This window comes from Colossoma macropomum, unplaced genomic scaffold (genome assembly GCF_904425465.1).
Source record: "Colossoma macropomum unplaced genomic scaffold, Colossoma_macropomum, whole genome shotgun sequence".
Taxonomy (NCBI): Eukaryota; Metazoa; Chordata; class Actinopteri; order Characiformes; family Serrasalmidae; genus Colossoma; species Colossoma macropomum.
The window spans coordinates 30,909,070-30,929,594 of record NW_023494806.1 but is presented as its reverse complement, the minus strand read 5'-3'; the positions used below and the strand labels follow the sequence as shown (position 1 = coordinate 30,929,594).

Below are 20,525 nucleotides of genomic sequence, written 5' to 3'. Positions count from 1 at the left end.
AGCATCGGATGGAGTGCTGTAAAACACACCACCACTGGACTCTGGAGCAGTGGAAACGTATTCTGTGGAGTGATGAATCAGGCTTCTCTATTTGGCACTCTGATGGAAGAGTCTTGGTTTGGTGAATGCCAGGAGTACATAACCTGCCTGACTGTACTGTGCCAAGTATAAAGTTTGGTGTAGGAAGGATAATGCTATGGGATTGTTTCAGGGGTTGGCCTAGGCAATTAAGATTTCCCTTCACTGGAACTAAGGGAAATCTTAATGATTCAGCACCAAGACATTTTGGACAATTGTACACTTCCAACTTTGTGGGAACAGTTTGGCGAAGAACCTTTTCTGTTCCAGCATGACTGAGCCCCAGTGCACAAAGCAGGTCCATAAAGGCATGGCTGGGTGAGTTTGGTGTGGAAGAACTTGGCTGGCTGGAAAACTAACACTCTCATGCAAAGGCATCTCATAAAACAGTTCCAGTTCTAATGTTTGATTGGCAGAACTCTTGTATAGAACTCAATATACACACATCTTGAAGTATGTATTAATTTACTTTGTTATTAAAAAATAGCTGTTGCTAGGCAAAAACTTTATTATTAAAATATTTTTTTTTGAATATTTTTGTACAAACTCCATTCCAGAAAGTTAGAAAACAACAATCTGTGATGTGTTAATTCCCCCGAACCTTTATTTACTTGAGTAAAAAAAGTACAAAGAAATTACTTTTAATTTTTTAGCTGACCAACTTGTTTGTATTTTGTAAATATAAACTTATTTTGAAATTCTGAATTTGATGCATGCAACACACTCAAAGTTGAGACGGGCAAAAGAAAAGTGAAAAGTTTGTAGAATTTTCAAGTTACACTGTTTTGAAACACTCTACAGTAAGCTGGTGGGTTGGTAACAGGTGAGGGTATCATGACTGGGTATAAAAGGACCATCCACCAAAGGCTCAGTCTTTGCAAACAACGATGGGTCGTGGCTCACTGCTTTGTGCCAAACTTCATGAGAGAATTGAGGGAACAGTTAAAAAAGAACATTTCTCAATGCAAGACTGCAAAGTATTTCAGTCTCTTACCATTTACTATTCATAATATTGTGAGAAGATTCAAGGAATCCAGAGAAATTTCAGTCTGTCTAGGGAAAAGCCAGAAAACATTGTTGAATATGTGTGACCTTGGAGCCCTCAGATGGCACTGTCTGTCAATCAAAGGATTCATTCGCCTTAACTCTGTTGTTACACTGGTACGTGGCACATGTACATGACTGAGTAGTCGTTGATGATGAGGAAGTTGAAGCATTCCAACTGTCCACAGTGGGGAGCTGCTTTCCATTGCCCTAAATTCGTGGAAGATAAACAAGGCGAAGAGTCCTACTGTGAAGTAGGTCAGTGCTATTTCAAATTCCAGCATTTTCCATAAAGAGGAAAAGGTCTTTAAAGTAGGCTGACACCACCCTGTTTAGTTCTGCCCACAATTGTTAAATTCTTTGGTTATGTACACTACGTCCAACCGTAAAACTTCCTCTGTTTGCCAATCAATTCTCGATCATGAAACATGCAAAGTCAATATTCTCCCTACCAGCATCACCCCTGACACGATGCAGGAGTCCAAACAAATCAACAGCAGTCTGGAAAGGTTGCAAGGCAGTTGATGCTCTGTTGTCTGTGCAGCATCTCATCAACTCCTCCATGAAACACAAATCCCCATGGATTTAACTTGTGGTTTGTGTCAACATGCCTGGCATAAGATAAAATTAGCCTATCATAAACCACATTTGATGTAAATCAAGGTTTAACTTCTTTGGTGTTTATTCTACCACATAGGCTATTTCTACTGTAAAACCTGATAAATTAATCTTCTTTTAAAAAATACAGGAAACCCAGCTGCCTTGAAAACTTTAGGCTGGTAGTTCTTTTTCTTACCTTTTTTAAGGCAATTGGTTTCCTCAATTCTTTATAAGTAAGATCAACTTGTTAGATGTTACAATGCAGTAATAAAAATGTTACAACCCCAGATATAAATACAAAAATATTTGAAATTTATCTTAATATTATTATTATATTTGCTTTCATCATGTTTATTTTCATATTTTTAACATGATTGCATTATTTCACATTTTTGTTTTATATATAATGCTTTTTTCATATTACTTATACTACAATGGCTCGTAATTTATTTAAGATAGTTTTGAGACTCTTATCCTTACATAAATCTTTTTAACTTATTTCATTGACCAGCTAGTGAGTAATAATCATACACATACCACACTTGATTTGGGACAGAGGCATTGTAGACACTCCGTTTAATTGCCCTTCGACCTCTGAAGGCTCTTCCCACTGGATCTACTAGTCTTAAATGCTCTTGCACTCGCCATCGCTGAACTCTGCTCCCTCTCCCTCTCAAACTACCAGAAATATAGGTCTCTCCTGAGCCAGGGGTTTGACTTAGAATCTCAGTAATAAGACAGTCAAGATCATCATTTGACATCTTGGTGAAATTCCCATAGTCTACTAAACCAAGCTGTGTGGTTGTACAGTGTTCTAATGTTTACAGACAAAATTTGATAGATGGCCATCCAGCTAAATCTTAAGTCCCGTATGTGGGTCAGTTGAGCAGCTGGTATGTTGTACCTTAACCCTTATGTGGTGTTCAGGCCTGTGGGACCCGTTTTCAGTGTTTACCAAAAAAAAAAATTATGCGATTTATTATTATTTCAACCTCAAACGTCTTGGCCTTGGCTCATTTTCAATGAAGAACATATAAACAAATACATTTTCATTGACTTCACACTGTACACCCCCCTACACATTTATATTACATATGTGGTGTTCGGGTCCACAAGACCCGCAGATAATAGAAGGTTTGAAGGTGCTGTGTCCCTTCACTGTGTTCACCTCCTATATGGTCTGCTGGTGAGACCTCAAATCTAGAGAAGACAACATATCCCAAGAAGCCCAGCTTCTGCAGCCCTCCTGAGCAGGATTCAGGAGGAGGAGGCTGGTGTTCTTCAGCCCACATACTGACAGAACAACCATCTGCAGAAGTTGAAGTAAGTGTACAGAAGGACACAGCATAAATGCATCATGTGCAAGAAACACATATGCAACACACAGTAAAACAGTAAAACACAGTCAAATCTGCCCCTCATGTGCTGTATAGGCTGGCATGAATGTGTTCAGTGGGGCTGGTGTCTTCAGTAGACTGATGTGCATACTCTGTCTGTTCAATGGTGCTGATACTTTCCCATATGTTGATATAGATTTTTCTCCTTTTTTGCGTTTTATCACAAAAGACGTTTAGCACTAAAGTTTATAGATATGAACTAACATAGGTAAGTGGTGAATATTAACCATATATGCTGTCTCTTATTGCTTGTAATTGGGTAAGTAAACATCTGGTCATTTTACATAAATGGTTATGGCTGTATTGAATTAAAAACCTAATAACACGGTGGGTCCACCAGTCCCGCAAACATTGGCTGAGTAACAAAACATGAACACCACACAAGGGTTACAGGGCAAAAAATTAAATAACAAACAAATTTGTTAATGTGTTAATTCATATTGTCTGAATATTTTTTCATAGCAGCTTGTATTGATAATCTTGGTTGGACCAGGCCTATATCATGGCTTCCGGGGAGCTCACTTTTTCCACTTTTTTTGTGGTCAGAAACAACAGATAAAACATTTATAAACCACTTCAGTTTGTTTTTATTCATCAGTATTCTTACCAATAAGAATATGCATAATACGAATGAAAAAACTGTTGAAAAGTAGCTGCTGCTGCGGCTGTGCCTCTTTCAGCTCCAAAGAGCCTGGGCAGGCAGCAAGGAGAGAGAGAGAGAGAGAGAGAGCATTCAGTAATACTAGTTCTCCATTTTATTGCTGATGGAAACTGAAACTGTGTTCAATAAAAAATCTGTTTTACAAATACAAGATGGAAATTCAAATCTTTATAAATGTAGTATCAAATTGTAGCAAATCAGAAACTGTTTTGCATGAATCACACAATAGTGATAGCCAACTTTTATGCATTATCCATGAAGATGAAGATTCAGCTAAATAAAAGAGCATGGCAGAAATAGCATACCAAAACCATTTCTATCACTTACCTAAGTCTTCCTGTCTGAAATGCAGAAGGTGTGCCTGTCCCATGCGCTTGTCCATCAGCTTCTACCTGGCATGTTATTTCATCCAATATCTCCCTAAGCGACTTGTAAATTCCTTCGAGAATTACGCATGATGTTCTTTTGGCAGTGTTTTGTTGAACATAGTTACTCATAACTACTAAGAATGTTACAATAATGGAAATACGATCCTCAAGTTGATGCGATATCGACTCCAAATTTTATTATAACTTTATTACAACCAAAGAGCAATACAAACAGTCCAAGGCAACCAAAACAAAGACGATATCCAATAAGAGAAGCCAGGCAGTAGGTCCATAAACATGAAAAACAAAAAGAATAATAGGTAATAAGGCTTAGAATTGCAAGGAAACATCTGGCAAGACTTTGCCAAGACATTAGCCAAAATACTAGCTATATATAAGGGGAGTAATGAGAAAACAAGCTTCAGGTAAGCAGTCAACCATCAAAACTCAGGAGAGAGTGACCTCTGCAGGCGGGGAGGGGAATCTCCAGTCAAGAATGTGATCCCAATACACCTCCATTATCTACTGATATCGCACTAGAGTATAATTCCCATTAACTTCCATTATCTACTATAGCCCTATCAATACAGCATGCGACATTAGTCACAACTGTCAAACTTCGTCATGTGCATTCTGATTGGCTACGTGCGTTCCCATGAGTGCACAGAAATGAAAAGAATCTTTTTCATTCTGTGTGATGAAGTCTTGCTTGTATGTTACTGAATGCTAATTTTAATTCAAAATATATTCTACTGTAGAATGCTAGATGTTCAATGTCTTTCAATGTATTTATGTCTTCATGTTCAATGTTTTTAAATAATATGCATATTTGTGCAAATCTGTGTTCTTGGTGCAGTAATGTTTATGTCCAGGAGATGTCATGGTAGAGCTGATGAGAGCACTGAACCGAACTAAAGCATTGGTTAAAGAGCTCCACTGCTACTGCCATACTGAACTCTGTACATTTCTGGCTCTGTGGCAACCCAGTATTACACCCCAGTGTGTAATACAAATGTTGGTCCACTTGAGGCACCGTATCAGCGTCAGTGATGACGACGACAGTGGTGGTGGTGGTGGCAGCGAATGTGATGCTGCTGCTTTCCTGTTGCTTCTCGCTTAGGTTAGAAGCTGATTTCATACTTGAATGACACCATTTTTCGCTGGGCTTTAAGAACGGTTAGTTAATATTACCTTGGTTAACCTAGCTAGTTAGCTAGCTTGCTGTAAGAGCCAACGTTTTTGCACAGTTTCCTGTCTAATAAAGTTTATTGTTTGTTAGATTATGTATAAATTATGTATAAATAAATAAGAGTTTTTCACTATGTTGATTTAACGTTAATGCAATTGGATAGTGGGTTTACCCTTGATGCTCTTCAGACAGTTATTAGCATTGCATGTCCCAGGAGCCTTTTAATGATTATTCCAGTTACAGTTAGGATTAGTCATTGAATTAGGGCCAAGTTGAGATAAGAAATGTTAAATTGAATTGAATAGCTATTTAGTTGAATGCACGTTACAGTTGCAAGATGCAGCTACAGAACAAGTTGGCTATCCAAATAATGTATTACCTTAAAAGAAATTAAATATAAGCGTAAGCTAGTAAGACAGTGAGTAATAAAGTATCCATACCTTTTATGCAAACCAAATGTATTACCCTTCCAGCAGCTTCTGTCAGGTATGCTGGGTCACAGGTGCACAGTCGGCAGGTCTCACTGTAGGCAAGAGACGTGCTGAAAAGAGTAATGAATACCTGATTCAAATTTAACCCCAAATGATATAAAAACATCACACAAACTCAGACCACTTAAAGTGGGCATCCCCCCATTTCACCTAATAAATAAATAAAATAAAAAAGTACTTTAAAAGTGCTATAAACATACTATATGTGAATTCTGGTTAAATAACTTATTTTCTTAGTCGACTTAATTTGTCCAACCAAACTCCGACATAAGAGTGTAGAGATTTGTGCTTTTTCAAAGCAGACGAGCTTCACTGTGATTAAACTTGCTCTGAGTTCTGTGAGGAGGACTTTTGGTAAATCAGCAGTCGCAGTGCTGCTCAGTTCTACTCAGTTCTGAAATCCACCTGGAGAGTTCACCTGATCCTACCAACATGTAATGCTGCACTGCTTCCCTAAATGTGGCTGCATGGAGGCTGGTGTTTATAAAACCATGTTTGGGTTGCCATATTGGTGAAAAACCTCCGTTTTGAACTTGCTTTTGTTCATATTTATAGAGTGAGGACTGTAAAGAATACAAAGCACTGAGAGAATTTAGAATGTGGGTTGAATAAAAGCTGTTAAAGTGTTTGTTACTGCATGAACTCTTTTTAAGTTGCCTTCACAAACGTTTCTACAGTGAATGAAAAAAACTTATTTCATCAGAAAAACAGAAAGGCATATGTTTACTGTATAGGAACAAATGAAGTAATACAAATGAGAAATCCAGGACTTTACATCATCTAGCAGAGAAAAAATCAAGATACTGTAAATGTGACTCTACTTAATCTGCAATATTGGGCCACATGTTCTCTTCCACATCACACCTGATGTCATCTGTTGTTTATACACATTTATACCTGTATTAATAAGCATGAGCTTTGCTCATAATGCACTGTCCATTGTGAACAGACTAAGTCTAGAAGTGACCCCTTTTTATAGATGGTCTGTACCTGAGTTGGACTTCAGCTCAGATGGGAATCAGCTGTGATCGGCCTGTTTGCACACATTCAATTGAGCAGTTTGTCTCTCTAACCATAGTGATTTTTTTGGGCTGATTATCTGATACAGTATTTTTAGTAATTGAGTAAATTGATATGCAGTTGATTTTCATGTTAGATTCTGGAGTTCAGTGTATCAGCTGTGTAACAGTGTGAGTGTTTGCAGGTTGAGATACAGAAACACACAGTTCTCTTAAACTCTGAGACTGAGAGAGAGGAGAATTAAAGAACTTTGGACATTATTGTCACTGATTACATCCTGCATTCAAATAATTGAAAGGGTATTCATACAGAGCTGTTGTGTTATACTAACTATGTGAAGATTCCTATAAAATTGAACTCAGTACTGAAAATGCTTGTTAGAGGTTCCTCAGTAGAGGAATTAAGGTTATCTGGCAACCCTGCTAACTTCCTACTGAGTTCAGTGTATAATAAAGAACTAAACTAGTGAAAGAGAACCCACTTCTGTAACTGTCTGCAGTGCTGATAATGGATTACTGTACAGTGATGAAGAAAAGCCTGTTTATCCTCACAGTTTATATTCATCCAATATCAGCAGGTCAGTCTGTTTCTGTACGTCTGTCTGACAGTCAGTCTGCAAACTCTCATATTCTGATTAACCGTTTTTAATTACTGGTCTTCATCGTTTAACAATATGCTATCCTAATTGATAGCATGTTGATGTTCTAGATATCTGATTCTGTTCTCTTTCTACTGAGAGAACCATTCATTAGAGTGAGATGGTTACAGTTTGTGCAGATAGAGATAAATGAAAGAGTTCTTATGTGGGATGGACTTTGTGAACTAGTTCACTTTCCACCCTGAAATGAAGATCTCTGTGCTTTTGGACTGATCCTCTCTCTTCATGATGGCTATGAACAGTTGTTTTAATTATTATCTCAGCACAGAACCATTATTCCCTCTCACTCTGAGCTCGAAACAAAGAGTATGAACATGTAGAGAGAGAGAGAGACAGAGGGCATTATGGTATTTTACCACCGCTAATAAATGTTTTCAGTTCTCTTTTTTAAAAGTTAATACAACACAGTTAATACAACAGCACTCTGTTTGGACCAAACCATGGGCAGTTTTCTCTTTGTTAAGTGCAGATTGCATTTAGTGACCACAGTTTCCAAAGGTCTATAACCCCTTTGGTGGCCAGAGCCCATCGGCAAACCCAAAGTTTTATTACACACTTCCATAACCTAAGAATAGCTCAGCCAGTTTGCATTGAGGTCCCTGTAGTTACTGAATAATAAGCCTTAGTATGTAATCGGCCTGGGATTTTAAGGGGTTAAATCTCTTCTTAGTCTTAGACAAAACAGAACTGGGGGCAGTCGTGGGCTGGAGGTTAGGGAAGTGCTCACTGCCCCCTAGTGTGTGTGTGTTCACTAGTGTGTATGTGGTGTTTCACTGCACAGATGGGTTTTATATATGTATATAAATTAAATACATATATATATATATATATATATATATATATATATATATATATATATATATATATAAATATTGATAAAGTCTTCCTGTTATAAGAACTCTAGTGCTGTTGTTCTGATGGAGTGAGTTGATTGTGATGTTTCTGCAGTGCTTTTGTAGCTGTGTAGAATTTTGAGTATTAAATAAACTTCTGAGCTGAGCTGGGTTTCTGCAGAGAGGGGTGTGAAGAGTTTTGAAAAAAATGAACTTGGCACTGAAAAATGCTTTACAGTGATTACAAAAAACTGGACTAATTCATGCTAATTGCCACAATAATGGAAACAGAACCTTATAAAACAATAATCTAATCTAATAATCTAAAGAGCGTCTGTTGGTCTGTTTCAGTATTTTTTTTATCTGTTTCAGTCTCTCACTCTCTGCAGTACGTCTACACTGCAGTTACACCAGGAATAAACTTCCCAGAGTTCACTGCAGTCGGTCTGCTGGATGGAAAGCAGATTGATTACTATGACAGTAACATCAGGGAGTTGATCCCAAAGACAGACTGGATAAAGAAGACTGATAATGATGATCCAGAGTACTGGAACACTGGGACACAGGGTCTGCAGGCTAATCAGGAGGTCTTCAAAGCCAATGTGGCTGTTCTAATGCAGCGCTTTAATCAGACTGAAGGTGAGTATGAACACACTGAGAGCTTATAGCACTGAACACCAGCTCTACAATAACATCTAAACCGTGATTATAGAAAATTATACTTACTTTTTTAGCTGCTGAGACACATTTCCTGAAATAATGAGTGATAACACTAAAAACACTGTGAACACAAAACCTGACCTACACACAGATCTGAGCACACTTTAGATTTTCTCAACAAATTCAAATATTCTTGTTTACTTAACACACTGAGGACACGGTGTCTCTGCTCTCAATTCTCTCTAATTCACCCCATATTGAGAGCAAAATGGCTATAAAACCATGAATTCTCTCCCCATCAAAATACCAAACACAGCTATCATATTAGTTTCTACACACTGCAGAGAGAAACTGAGAACACAGCTCACATGGTTCCTTAGTAACCTAGCAATTATGTACAAACAAATGAAGAACTATAGAAATGATTTCCAGAGAAATGTTCTATTAGTGAGTTTTTCCAAAACCTCAGTCTGAACACTTTAAACCAAACAATTTTAGCACATTATACATTTAATTTATTAACATGCAACATATTTAAAGTGTATATATATTTTTTTATCATGTTATACATACACACACACACACATATATATATATATATATATATATATATATATATAATATATAACTAGTATGATAATAAAGCTAATTGTATTAGCATTATTAGCTACAATAATAATAATAGCAATAGTAGTAGTAGCATTAAATTATTATTATTCTCATATACACAATTTTAATTCATTAACACAAATTTAACTAAGTTAATGAAGTAATTTTGGAAAACAAACCCACATTGATCAGCATATTCACGATCTGTTCCCCACCACTACAATATCAGTTAATATGAGTTACTATATCAGTTAACCTTAATATAATAATAGTTTATATCAGTTACTGCTTTGGTTAATCTTATTTACTGTATAAGTTAATCTTATTAGTTATGCCAGAAAATGCTTCTCAGCTTTTTGTTTACTGTGTTGGTGTCTCTGCAGGGGTTCACACAGTTCAGATGATGTACGGCTGTGAACAGGACGGTAATGGAAATAAAAGAGGATACTGGCAGTACGGCTATGACGGAGAAGACTTCATCAGTCTGGATGTGGACACTCTTACCTGGACTGCAGCTAACGCTAAAGCTGTTATTACCAAACACAAGTGGGAGACGGTGGGTGAAGCCAAGCTCCAGAAGACCTATTTGGAGGAGAACTGTACTGAGTGGTTACAGAAGTACGTGGAATATGGCAGATCCACTCTGGAGAGGAAAGGTACAGTGATCTGCTCTGTGTAACTAGATATTTCTAAAAGAAAAGCAACCGTGGGCTACATTACATATTAGTTACATTCAAAGTAACTAGTTAAGTTGAAATATCACACTACTATATGACACGGCATAAGCATTTATGAATTACAATGAACAAATGAATGGAAACATGGTTCAAATTTATTATTATAAGAATCATGCCTACCCAATTTAATATGTTTTTTGCTGAATGTATGAAAGGGAAGCCACAGATATTAAAACATCTGATGACCAACAGTTTCTTACAACTAAACAACAGTAAAACAGAGATTATTGTCTTTGGTCCTCCTAATTCATCCTTGCTGGGTGATCTGGGTTCTGTAACACCCATTGATAAAACACAAGTAAACAATTCAGGTTGATTTGTGAGATAAAATGTAATAAACAAATGAATGCAGTGGTTCAGAGCAGTTCTTTTCAGCAGAGAACTCCAGAATAAATCATTACATACCTATGATTACCTACATACCTAATACCTATTATTAAAAAGTCATTGATGCTTTTCTTTTATCTTGATTGGTTTACTGTAATGTGTTGTATCTTAGGGGTTAGTGAGACATTTCTTGCTTGTTTACAACTAGTTCGAAACACTGCAGTCAAGTAATAAACTGGTACAGAAAGATCACGTCACTACAGCCTTAGTGTCTCTACACTGACTCCCAGTTCATTACAGAATCCAGTATAAGGTGGCTTTGATTGTTTTAAAGCATTGCATGGCTTTGCACCTACATACAGGAGCTCCTTCAAGACCTTAAAGAGCAGCTTCTCAGTTACTCCTGACTGTTCCACAATCTCGGCTTAAACTAAAAAGAGACGGTGCTTTTGCTCTGTGAAAAATTTGACTGCCAAAGTAAAGTAAATCACTGGCCTCTAGTTGCATAAATTTCACTCTAATATTCTGTACTGTACACTTCTGCTGTAAGAGGCTGCAATTAAAATACAGTAGTCTACTGTGTTTTTACAAAACAACTGTAAAGGTAATTCTGTGGCCAGTAGTGAATCAGTAGCCAGTACTGTAAATTTACATATGAAAAAGTGTAGCAGACTTAATTATAAGAAATACATCAATTAACATATTTATTCACCATATTTTGCACTGTATATGCACAGTATATCTCAAATATGCTTTTTAAATGCAAATACACATTTTACAGAATGTTTAGCTCAGCTTATCATTTGCATAATCTTTTTATTGCATAACTTCAGTTATATATATATATATATATATATATATATATATATATATATAAGCCTTTTTATCTGTCAGTTGCTGGGCTGTCTCACAGTATTTTGCTGTTTTATTGCAAAAGATATTTTATGATGAGTTAATTTCACAACAGAATGATAAATACAGTATTTTACAGTGAAAACGTTGTGTTAAATATTGTGAAATCCTGGCAGAGACAAGACTCTACCAACTAACTGTTGAATGGTCTGTGCTGGTTAAGGAGTGTGTTGAAGTGTGGTAGTGTTAATATGTTTTATCTCTCCAGTCTCTCCTGAGGTGTCTCTGTTCCAGAAGGACTCTTCTTCTCCAGTGGTGTGTCACGCTACAGGTTTCTTCCCCAAAGCAGTGAACATCTCCTGGCAGAAGAATGGAGAGGATCTGCATGAGGACGTGGAGCTCGGAGAGACACTACCCAACCAGGAAGGAACCTTTCAGAAGAGGAGCGTTCTGACTGTCCCACCTGAGGAGCTGAACAAACACCACTACACCTGCATCATTCAGCACAGCAACCTGGACAAGAAGATGGTGCTACAAGGCAATGATCGCAGAGTTGTGTCAGGTAAGAGAACATTTCCACGGGAATATATAAGGAAAGTAATTATATATCAATTTCAAAATTTATTTTAGATTAAAGATGTCCTGATGTAACCCTCAGGTGTTTCAGATGGAGGGTCAGTTGGTGTGATCAGTCTTGGAGTTGTGGTTGTTCTTCTCCTTGTCCTCAGTGGCTGTTCTGTATATATCATTTGGAAGAACTCTGGTAAGTGCAGAGAGATGTACATACTGAGCCAGAACACAGATTTCTTACACACAGTTCTCAATAACACAACATGTATTCAATAAAAAGGATTTAAAGTTTTATCAGCTTGCAGGTGAGTAATCATGCTGTGGGAACATTGGAAAAGACTAAACTCTGGTTAGTGTTCCAGTTGGGTTGTTGTGCAACACTTCCATCGAAACACTTGTTTGTTCTTTTTGGTTTGTTGTTTTTCCTTTCCTGTTTTGGGAGGTAATGCCAGGTGGAGATATAATTCTCTAGTGGGGTTGTGCATTTTGGACACTATGAAGTGTATCCTTCAATGTCACCCTGAGCCTGATTCACCTCTGAAGACCAGGTAGGCTTTAATTAGTTTTTTCATTCGGTATGGAGGAAACACAGTTTCTCAGATCCCAAAAAAAGTGTGTGTAAGGACCCCGAGAGAGTGGCTGCACGTGTTTGTCAAGTTACACCAAGTGGCAACACAGTTAGGTGAATATATATAATAAATTGTAACATACTATGTATGGGGTTGGTGTTAGCATGTGGGAATGTTGCAGCATGTTAAGTTTGCAAGTTGCTTGGTAGGCTATGTTTTTGTGGGGTGAGTTAGCATATATGTTGGACAGCTCTGTGTTTATTACTTTTTTCAAGCCAGGAGTATGTTATGTTGTTAGGCAATGTATCCCAGACAGTCGCTGGACTTACTAGGGTTTTGTGGCAGTTGTTTATTGATAAGTTTGGTTTAGATATGTGCAGAAATTTAAGCATTAAGACCATTTAACATTTTTAGTTGAAAACAAAAACAAACTTATGGCTTGTTTTTGGGGTCAGAGTTGGTGGTGAGATCCCCAATTCTTACATCAGCATGTCGAAGTTTTACCAGCTCAGTGTTCAAAGTCTCAAATGTTCAATTCTGGTGACAGTCAAGCTCAGGTTGACTACAGCTTATTCCTTACTAAGGGAACGGTGCCCTTGTCTGCTCAGGAAGAGGGAGTGCCAGAGTGTATACGTAAAGATACATGGCCAGCACAGTCTTTCTTAGTGGAAGACATTCTACCATTGTCTGTTAAAATGGATACAGGGATGCAAGTGTTAATAAGAGGAACTCAGATGGGTTTTGTTGAGGTGCCTTTACATCAAATTTACTTCAGTTCTGAACTATCGCCTGGAAATGTAGTGGTTTGGAGTGGGTCCATCACTTCCAGTGCCAGGAGTTACACTTATTTTAAGAAAATAATTTAGGTACTGTGTGGGGAACGTTTTATGTCCTATTGTTACTCCTTTACCTTTAGTAGCTAAGGGTCAAAATTAATGTTCTGAGAAATTTCTTATGTGTTTCCTGTATGTGCTATAACTAGAGCCAGGAGAGGACAGTTACATATAGTGAGAAATATAAGAGATTATTATAAGGGATGATTTTAGTGATGTAATTCAGGCTATGGTTTCTGTTAAGTTTACAAGAGCTGTGTTGAAAGTGGCTCAAGAGGGGATGGCAGGACATACAGGGGTTAGGAAAGCATATGACCGCAAACGTTTTTTGGCCTAAGCTGAAGAAAGTTGTGACTATTTATGTTCAGTCATATCATGTATGCCAGGTTACTACTAAACCAAACCAAAAGATGCTTGTTGCTCCATTACAACCTATCCCTGTTTAATCTACTCCATTTAAGCACTTCCTGGTTGATTGTGAGGGCCATCAGCACCATTCAAAGGCAAGGCATTGTTATTTATTGACCATTATGTGTCAGTCCACCTGTTATCTGGCAGCTTATCCTTTATGGTCTATATCTATAAAGTCCATCTTAAAAGCATTGATTGACTTTATGTCATAAGTTGCAACCCCAAATACTCCCCAGCTCACATCTCAAAATCAGTCTGATGAGGGGTCCAATTTTAAGCCTAAACAATTTTCTAAAGCCTTGCAACAGCTTAAAGTTCAATGTATCTGTAGTGAACACCACCCAGTCTAGAATTGAGCATGCTGGATTTGGACATGTTACTGTTCTATCTTAAAATCTAGACAAGCTTTCAGTCTGCAATAAATGTTACACATATCTTTTCTACTACACTGTGTCTGGCCTCATTTTTATACTGCAGTCTTTGATAAGTTGGCCATAATAATACATTACATTATACATTTTATGCACATAACTCCATTATGTAAAGCTCTGTGTAATGAATATTTCATAATACATCTATGTTTGTGTGTGAGTGAGTGTGTGTCTGTGTGTATACACCAACCTACTACTTCATTACATACATCTCCTTGTTTCTACATTCATTGTCCATTTATTAGCTCCTCTTAACACATAAGTGCACTTTGTAGTTCTACAATTACAGACTGTAGATCATCTGTTTCTCTGTATACTTTGTTAGCCTCCTTTCATACTGTTCTTCAATGGTCAGGACCCCCACAGGACCACCACAGAGCAGGTATTATTTGGGTGGTGGATCATTCTCAGCACCAGAAATACAGTAACAGCTAAGCAGTAAGTATATAAAAACACACCAACTGCTGAGGCACTTTTTCTGAAACGATACATGATTTTCTCAGAACTATAAACAGAAAACCAAAACTTCACACAGATCTGGGCTTCATATTCCCACAACAACATCAAATACCTCATCTAAAACTATATTATCGTCCATCTAGCCACACTTCTGCTTATCATAAGAGAGTCTGGTAGATTTTCTTACATAATGTGGTGAAGAAATGACCACTAACTGTTAGTATACACTTCAATGAGTGTAGAACAAAAAGCGTACATATCTATACTATACTGCACTATACCATACTGTACTTTACTATACTGTAATATACTGTACTGTATACCATGCTTTACTATACAATACAATTCTGCACTATAACATACCATGCTGTACTTGACTGTAACATGCTGCACTGTACTACACTACACTATACATTTATAGCATTTAGCTATACTATATCATACTGCACTATACCATAATGTACTATATTGTACTGTACTTTACTATAGTTTAATACACTCTACTATACTATACTGTATTGTTCTATACTGTTCTACCATGTAATATAATCTACTATATTATACTACATTGTTCCATGCTTTACTATGCTATACTGTACTGCACTATACTAATATTATACTATAATTTACTGCACTATATCATACTATACTATACTATACTGCACTATACTAATATTATACTATGATTTACTGCACTATATCATACTATACTGTACTTTATTATACTGTAACATACTACACTGTACTATACATTTACAAGATGGTGCTGTAGGTGTCTGAGTGTAGAGTTCTACAAGGTAGAAGAATATTTTCAAGAAGGAAAAAACTATACATCAATTTCCAAAATGATTTTATTGATGGGGCAGATGACAGATGTCTTTATGTAACTCTGATGTTTCAGAAGGAGGGTCAGTTGGTGTCATTGTTGGTGCAGTTGTGATTGTTCTCCTGCTGGTCTTCACTGGCTGTGCTGGTTTGTTCATCTGTAAGAAGAAGGTTTTAAAGCCTGGTGTGTGAAGGAAGACTTACATATGATCACACACAGGTCTCAGGAACACAACACTGTTCAGTAATATGAAAAGTATTATTTCAACATTCCTGTACAGTCCTGTGCAAATGTTTAGGCACCCTGGTGATTTTGTTGATACTGTTTTTTGCTGAGTTTACCATGAAATGCAGCCTGTGCGAAAGTTATGACGTTTTATATGTGATAATGATATTCATCCATACATCTCTGGTTCAGCTCTGAAACTGATGAGTATTTAAAATAAGCTCCCTGGGCAAAAATTAGTCATTAGCCTTGCATGTTTAAGGTGGTAGTAAATTCAGGCTCCTGTAGATAGTGCTGCAGGAGGATGATCTGACTATAAATACCTGCGGGTGTGCAACAGTGTTCATAGATTGAGAAGAGGTGGTACAGTGCAGTGAATGTCTCTTTCGATGTTTGGAAAATGGGTTGCAAAGCACATGTTAATGTTTGGCAAAAAGGAGTGATTAAATTTGGGCAAGCCAAAGGCCATAGTGTGAAGAGAGTAGCTGAATTTGCAAGGGTATGGTCATACAGGTCTACCAGCAGTGGCAAAAATCCCAGTCTACAGCAAATTCTTGTCAGAATTGTGGCTGAAAGACGCAACTGATGGACAGGGACTGCCGGCGTGTTTCACAGCTTGTGCATAAAAATCGCTTTGAGGCAAAAATTGCTTCTAAAAGTCAACACACGTCCTTCACAACCAATTTCTGGAAAAACACTCTGCAGGGAACTGCATACCATGAATATTTGGAGCAGTAGCACAAAAACTGGACCAGTTATTATTTTTCTAGACTCTGATTGTAAGCAGAGCTGTCTATCAACCATGTCCAGCAACTTATCCTAAACATAATCGTGCAGTTGTGCTTTTGTTGTTCCTGAATTTTAGTGAGTGGAACTTCCAAGGCCTTCTGTCTATGGTTTCTTAGAACTAAACAATATACATGTCGGTGTAACTAAGTGCTGAATATGATGAGCTAAATGATATGCAATAATTCTGAAAGAGTCCAATGGTCATTTAGAAAATTCTAGTTAAATAAGTCATTGCTTTTAGATTAATCCTGTCAGTTTTCTATTTCTATTCTAAACTTTACATGAAAACAACAACAGTGTTAAGAAAAGAAATTAAAAATCACACAAAATCACACAAAACCCACTCAACCCAATCAAACTCTAAGAAGAGCTCAGAGACTTTTTCAAAGCAGACGAGCTTCACTGTGATTAAACATGCTCTGAGTTCTGTGAGAAGGACTTTTGGTAAATCAGCAGTTGCAGTGCTGCTCAGTTCTACTTTCAGTTCTGAAATCCACCTGGAGAGGTCACTCAATCCTACCAACATGTAATGCTGCACTGCTTCCCTAAATATGGCTGCATGGAGGCTGGTGTTTATAAAACCATGATTGGGTTGCCATATTGAGGGAAAACAATTTTACAGTGTGAACTATTTACCCTATTTACCCAGGTGTAATTTTGTGCAGGGGCCCAGACCCTAAGCTAATTTAGAAATATTCATCTGGGGGCTCCATTTCTGTCTTTCACCTACAGACCCCCTACCCCCACTCCTGCTCTGACTCCAAGCTCAAACAAAGAACGTGAATATGTGGAGAGAGCGGATACTAAAACCTGAGTAAAAAGATATAAAACAACACAGAACCAATTCTCTATGTCCCACAAGTGTCAAACTGCGCTAATTCATGCAACAGCCACACTAATAAAATAAAATCTGACAAATCAGTGGTCTACAGACTAATCTGTGCCTGCAGTTTCAAACAGAGTCAGTTCATCTATTTCAGTAGATATTTTTCCTCTGTATCAGTCTCCCACTATCTGCAGTACTTCTACACTGCAGTTACACCAGGATTAAACTTCCCAGAGTTCACTGCTGTAGGTCTGGTAGATGGAGAGCAGATTGAGTACTATGACAGTAACATCAGGAAGACTGGATGAGGAATATTGATGCTGATGATCCAGATTACTGGAACAGTAATACACCCAGACTCTGCAGCGTCATCAGGAGACCTTCAGAGTCAATGTGAATATTCTAATGCAGCGCTTCAGTCACACTGGAGGTGAGTATGAATACACTCAGAGCTTTAGACACTGAGTACCAGCAGTGTAATAACACCAAACAGTAAGTATAGAAGAACATAAAATTCACCATATATATCAACTGCTGGGACACATTTTCTGAAACGATAGATGATTTTCTCAAAACTATAAACACAAAACTAGAACAGCTCACAGATCTGAGCAAATTTCAGATTTTCACAACAAAATCAAACACCTCAGAGGACAGGATCGTCTGACAGGCATGCACAGTGCATTGATGTTGATTTCAGTGATCAGATCAGTCAGCTCAGCTCAACAATATGAGCTGCTCTTTCAGCTACCAAACAGGTCTTCATTCAGCAGCATTTCCAAGTTAACAATATTGTCTGCCATTTAATTTTCAATAAAACGTGTTTACACAAGCCTGTTTACACCTTGCGTTAACATGTGTTTCGTGTCCAGATTGTATCTGGATAAACTTCCAGATTCCATTTACACTTTTCAATGAAATGCGTCTTCAGAGTGACCAGATGAGATCTGATTGTACTTTTACTGTGTTAAAATCACATAAACACATTACTCACTTCTGTTTTACTTTTGTTTACTTTTCCCTCACATACAAACTCATAGAGTGGGCCCTCTGAGTGCTGCAGCATGTAGTGATTAGAAATGGCCTATTCTTTGTCTTGTCACTCAGTACATGAGTTCCAAACTGCATCTGGAAAAAATATCAGCACAAGATCTGGGCGCTAGGAGCTTCATGATATGGGTTTCCATGGCTGTGCAGCTGCACACAAGCCTTTAGGCTTTATAGCTGCATATTAATGGCCATGGTTTTGGAATGGGATGCCCAACAAACTCATAATTAAATTATAGTTCTATTAACTTACTATTAGATGTTGAACACTGAACCGTTTTTATAATGTACAGTGTGGAACAATGCAGTCTCTGATGTACAGAGAGCTGAACTGTCTGTGCTGTCATGGTTGAGTATTCTGTATTGTGTATGATCGTGTATGATGTACCTGCATCTGTGTGTTTGTGTGTGTGTGTGTGTGTGTGTGTGTGTGTGTGTGTGTGTGTCTACAGGTGTTCATACAGTGCAGGAGATGTATGGCTGTGAGCTGCATGATGGTGGATCCAGAAGAGGACACTTACAATTCGGCTATGATGGAGAAGATTACATCAGTCTGGATGTGGAGACTCTCTCCTGGACTGCAGCTAATGCTAAAGCTGTTATTACCAAATACAAGTGGGAGAAGACACAGGGTGCCATGTTCCAAAAGGCCTACCTGGAGAACACCTGTGTTCAGTGGTTAGGAAGTACTTGAATTATGACAGAGCCACTCTGGAGAGGAAAGGTGAAGTCTGTGATCTGTTCTGTTACTGTAACTGCAGCAGAGTTCTGGAATAGATACTTCTAAAAAATGCTATAGTGAGCTATATTCATTTGTTCAATTCAAAGTAACTAGTTAAACTGTTTTCCACTGTATTTTTTTTTTTCTCAGTAAAAAATCATTCAGAGTGGTTTGATGTGAAATGGTTCATTTGCAGAGAAACTGACAGGCTCAGACTTCTTTACAGTGGTGGTGACAGGAACCAGGGGTCACCATGACTACAACACAAACATGGCCATTTTATTTACAATCCAAAACCAGCAGCGAACCTACATGTGTCTTTTGTTTAATGTTCACGATGGTAAAATAGTGGTCAGTCTGAAAAAATACGTTTTCTTTGGGGACTATTTGCCTTAGAACACCCTTCATGTATGCCCCACCAGGAATGGAGTAAAATAAATGTATTCATTATTTATATATTAATTAATGTATACATTTTGGACCAAAACTTTATGACAAATCTACTGTAAAACGGTGTCTTGGAGTGCATAAGACAGTGTATTTGCAGCTATTTCATGTAATAACTTTCTGAGAGGGAGCTTTTAGAGGTGGACGTCTGGTTCCTATCACCACTACTGTGAACAATTCTGACTCAGTAAGTTTCTCTAGAACAGAGCGTTTCACACCAAACCACTCTGAATGACTTTGTTTACATGTTAGCCATTTAATTATGCAGAGATTTTGAACAAACTGGTGGAGTTCCCCTTTAGTTTTGGGAGAAGGACAACACCTGAATCATTCTGTATCTAAAATTATAGATATGCACAAGATATAAATGGATGCAAAATAATCTCCAAGTATTTAGATATCCCAGTGTGCACTTTTCTATCAATTGTGAGCAAATGGAACCTGCATCATATCACCCAGGCACTGCCTAGACAAGGCCGTCCCTCAAAGCCCAGCAACAGAGCAAGAAGTGGACTCTGTGAAGGATCTACAGAGTTCAGTGGCTGAGACTGGAATGAAGGTGCATCAACCATATCAAGAGCTCTGCATACAACCTCTAAGGGAGAATGGCTAGAAAGAAAGCATTGCTAAAGAAATAACACATCAAAGCATGTCTGGAGTTTGAAAGAAAGCATCAGAGTGACCTAACTAAAATGTGGGATGGGGTTTCATGGTCAAAAGCTTTTTGGCCAAAATTAAAAAAGCTATGTGTCGTGCAAACCTAACACTGTCCATTCTTCAACAAACACCATCCCAACAGTGAAGTATGGGGACGGTAGTGTAATGCTGTGCTTTTTCTCAGCGTGTA

General features: G+C 37.7%; 1 protein-coding gene across 1 annotated transcript; it reads left to right on the top strand.

Moving 5' to 3' along the window:
• The first annotated feature begins 7,347 nt into the window (after window positions 1-7,347).
• On the top strand, window positions 7,348-19,308 carry LOC118827111 (BOLA class I histocompatibility antigen, alpha chain BL3-7-like). Its single transcript, XM_036598328.1, has 6 exons — window positions 7,348-7,425; window positions 8,712-8,978; window positions 9,992-10,264; window positions 11,793-12,086; window positions 12,183-12,287; window positions 18,963-19,308. Exons 1-6 carry the CDS (start codon window positions 7,356-7,358, stop codon window positions 19,202-19,204), a joined length of 1,251 nt encoding a protein of 416 aa, XP_036454221.1. The 5' UTR covers window positions 7,348-7,355; the 3' UTR covers window positions 19,205-19,308.
• The last annotated feature ends 1,217 nt before the right edge of the window (window positions 19,309-20,525 follow it).

What these genes read in the sequence shown, in the direction of transcription:
- LOC118827111 (XM_036598328.1), top strand. Translation starts at nt 7,356, where the DNA reads ATGGATTACTGTACAGTGATGAAGAAAAGCCTGTTTATCCTCACAGTT. An exon ending in TATTCATCCAATATCAGCAG is followed by an intron (nt 7,426 to 8,711) that starts GTCAGTCTGTTT and finishes TATCTGTTTCAG; the next exon opens with TCTCTCACTCTCTGCAGTAC. An exon ending in TGATCGCAGAGTTGTGTCAG is followed by an intron (nt 12,087 to 12,182) that starts GTAAGAGAACAT and finishes TGTAACCCTCAG; the next exon opens with GTGTTTCAGATGGAGGGTCA.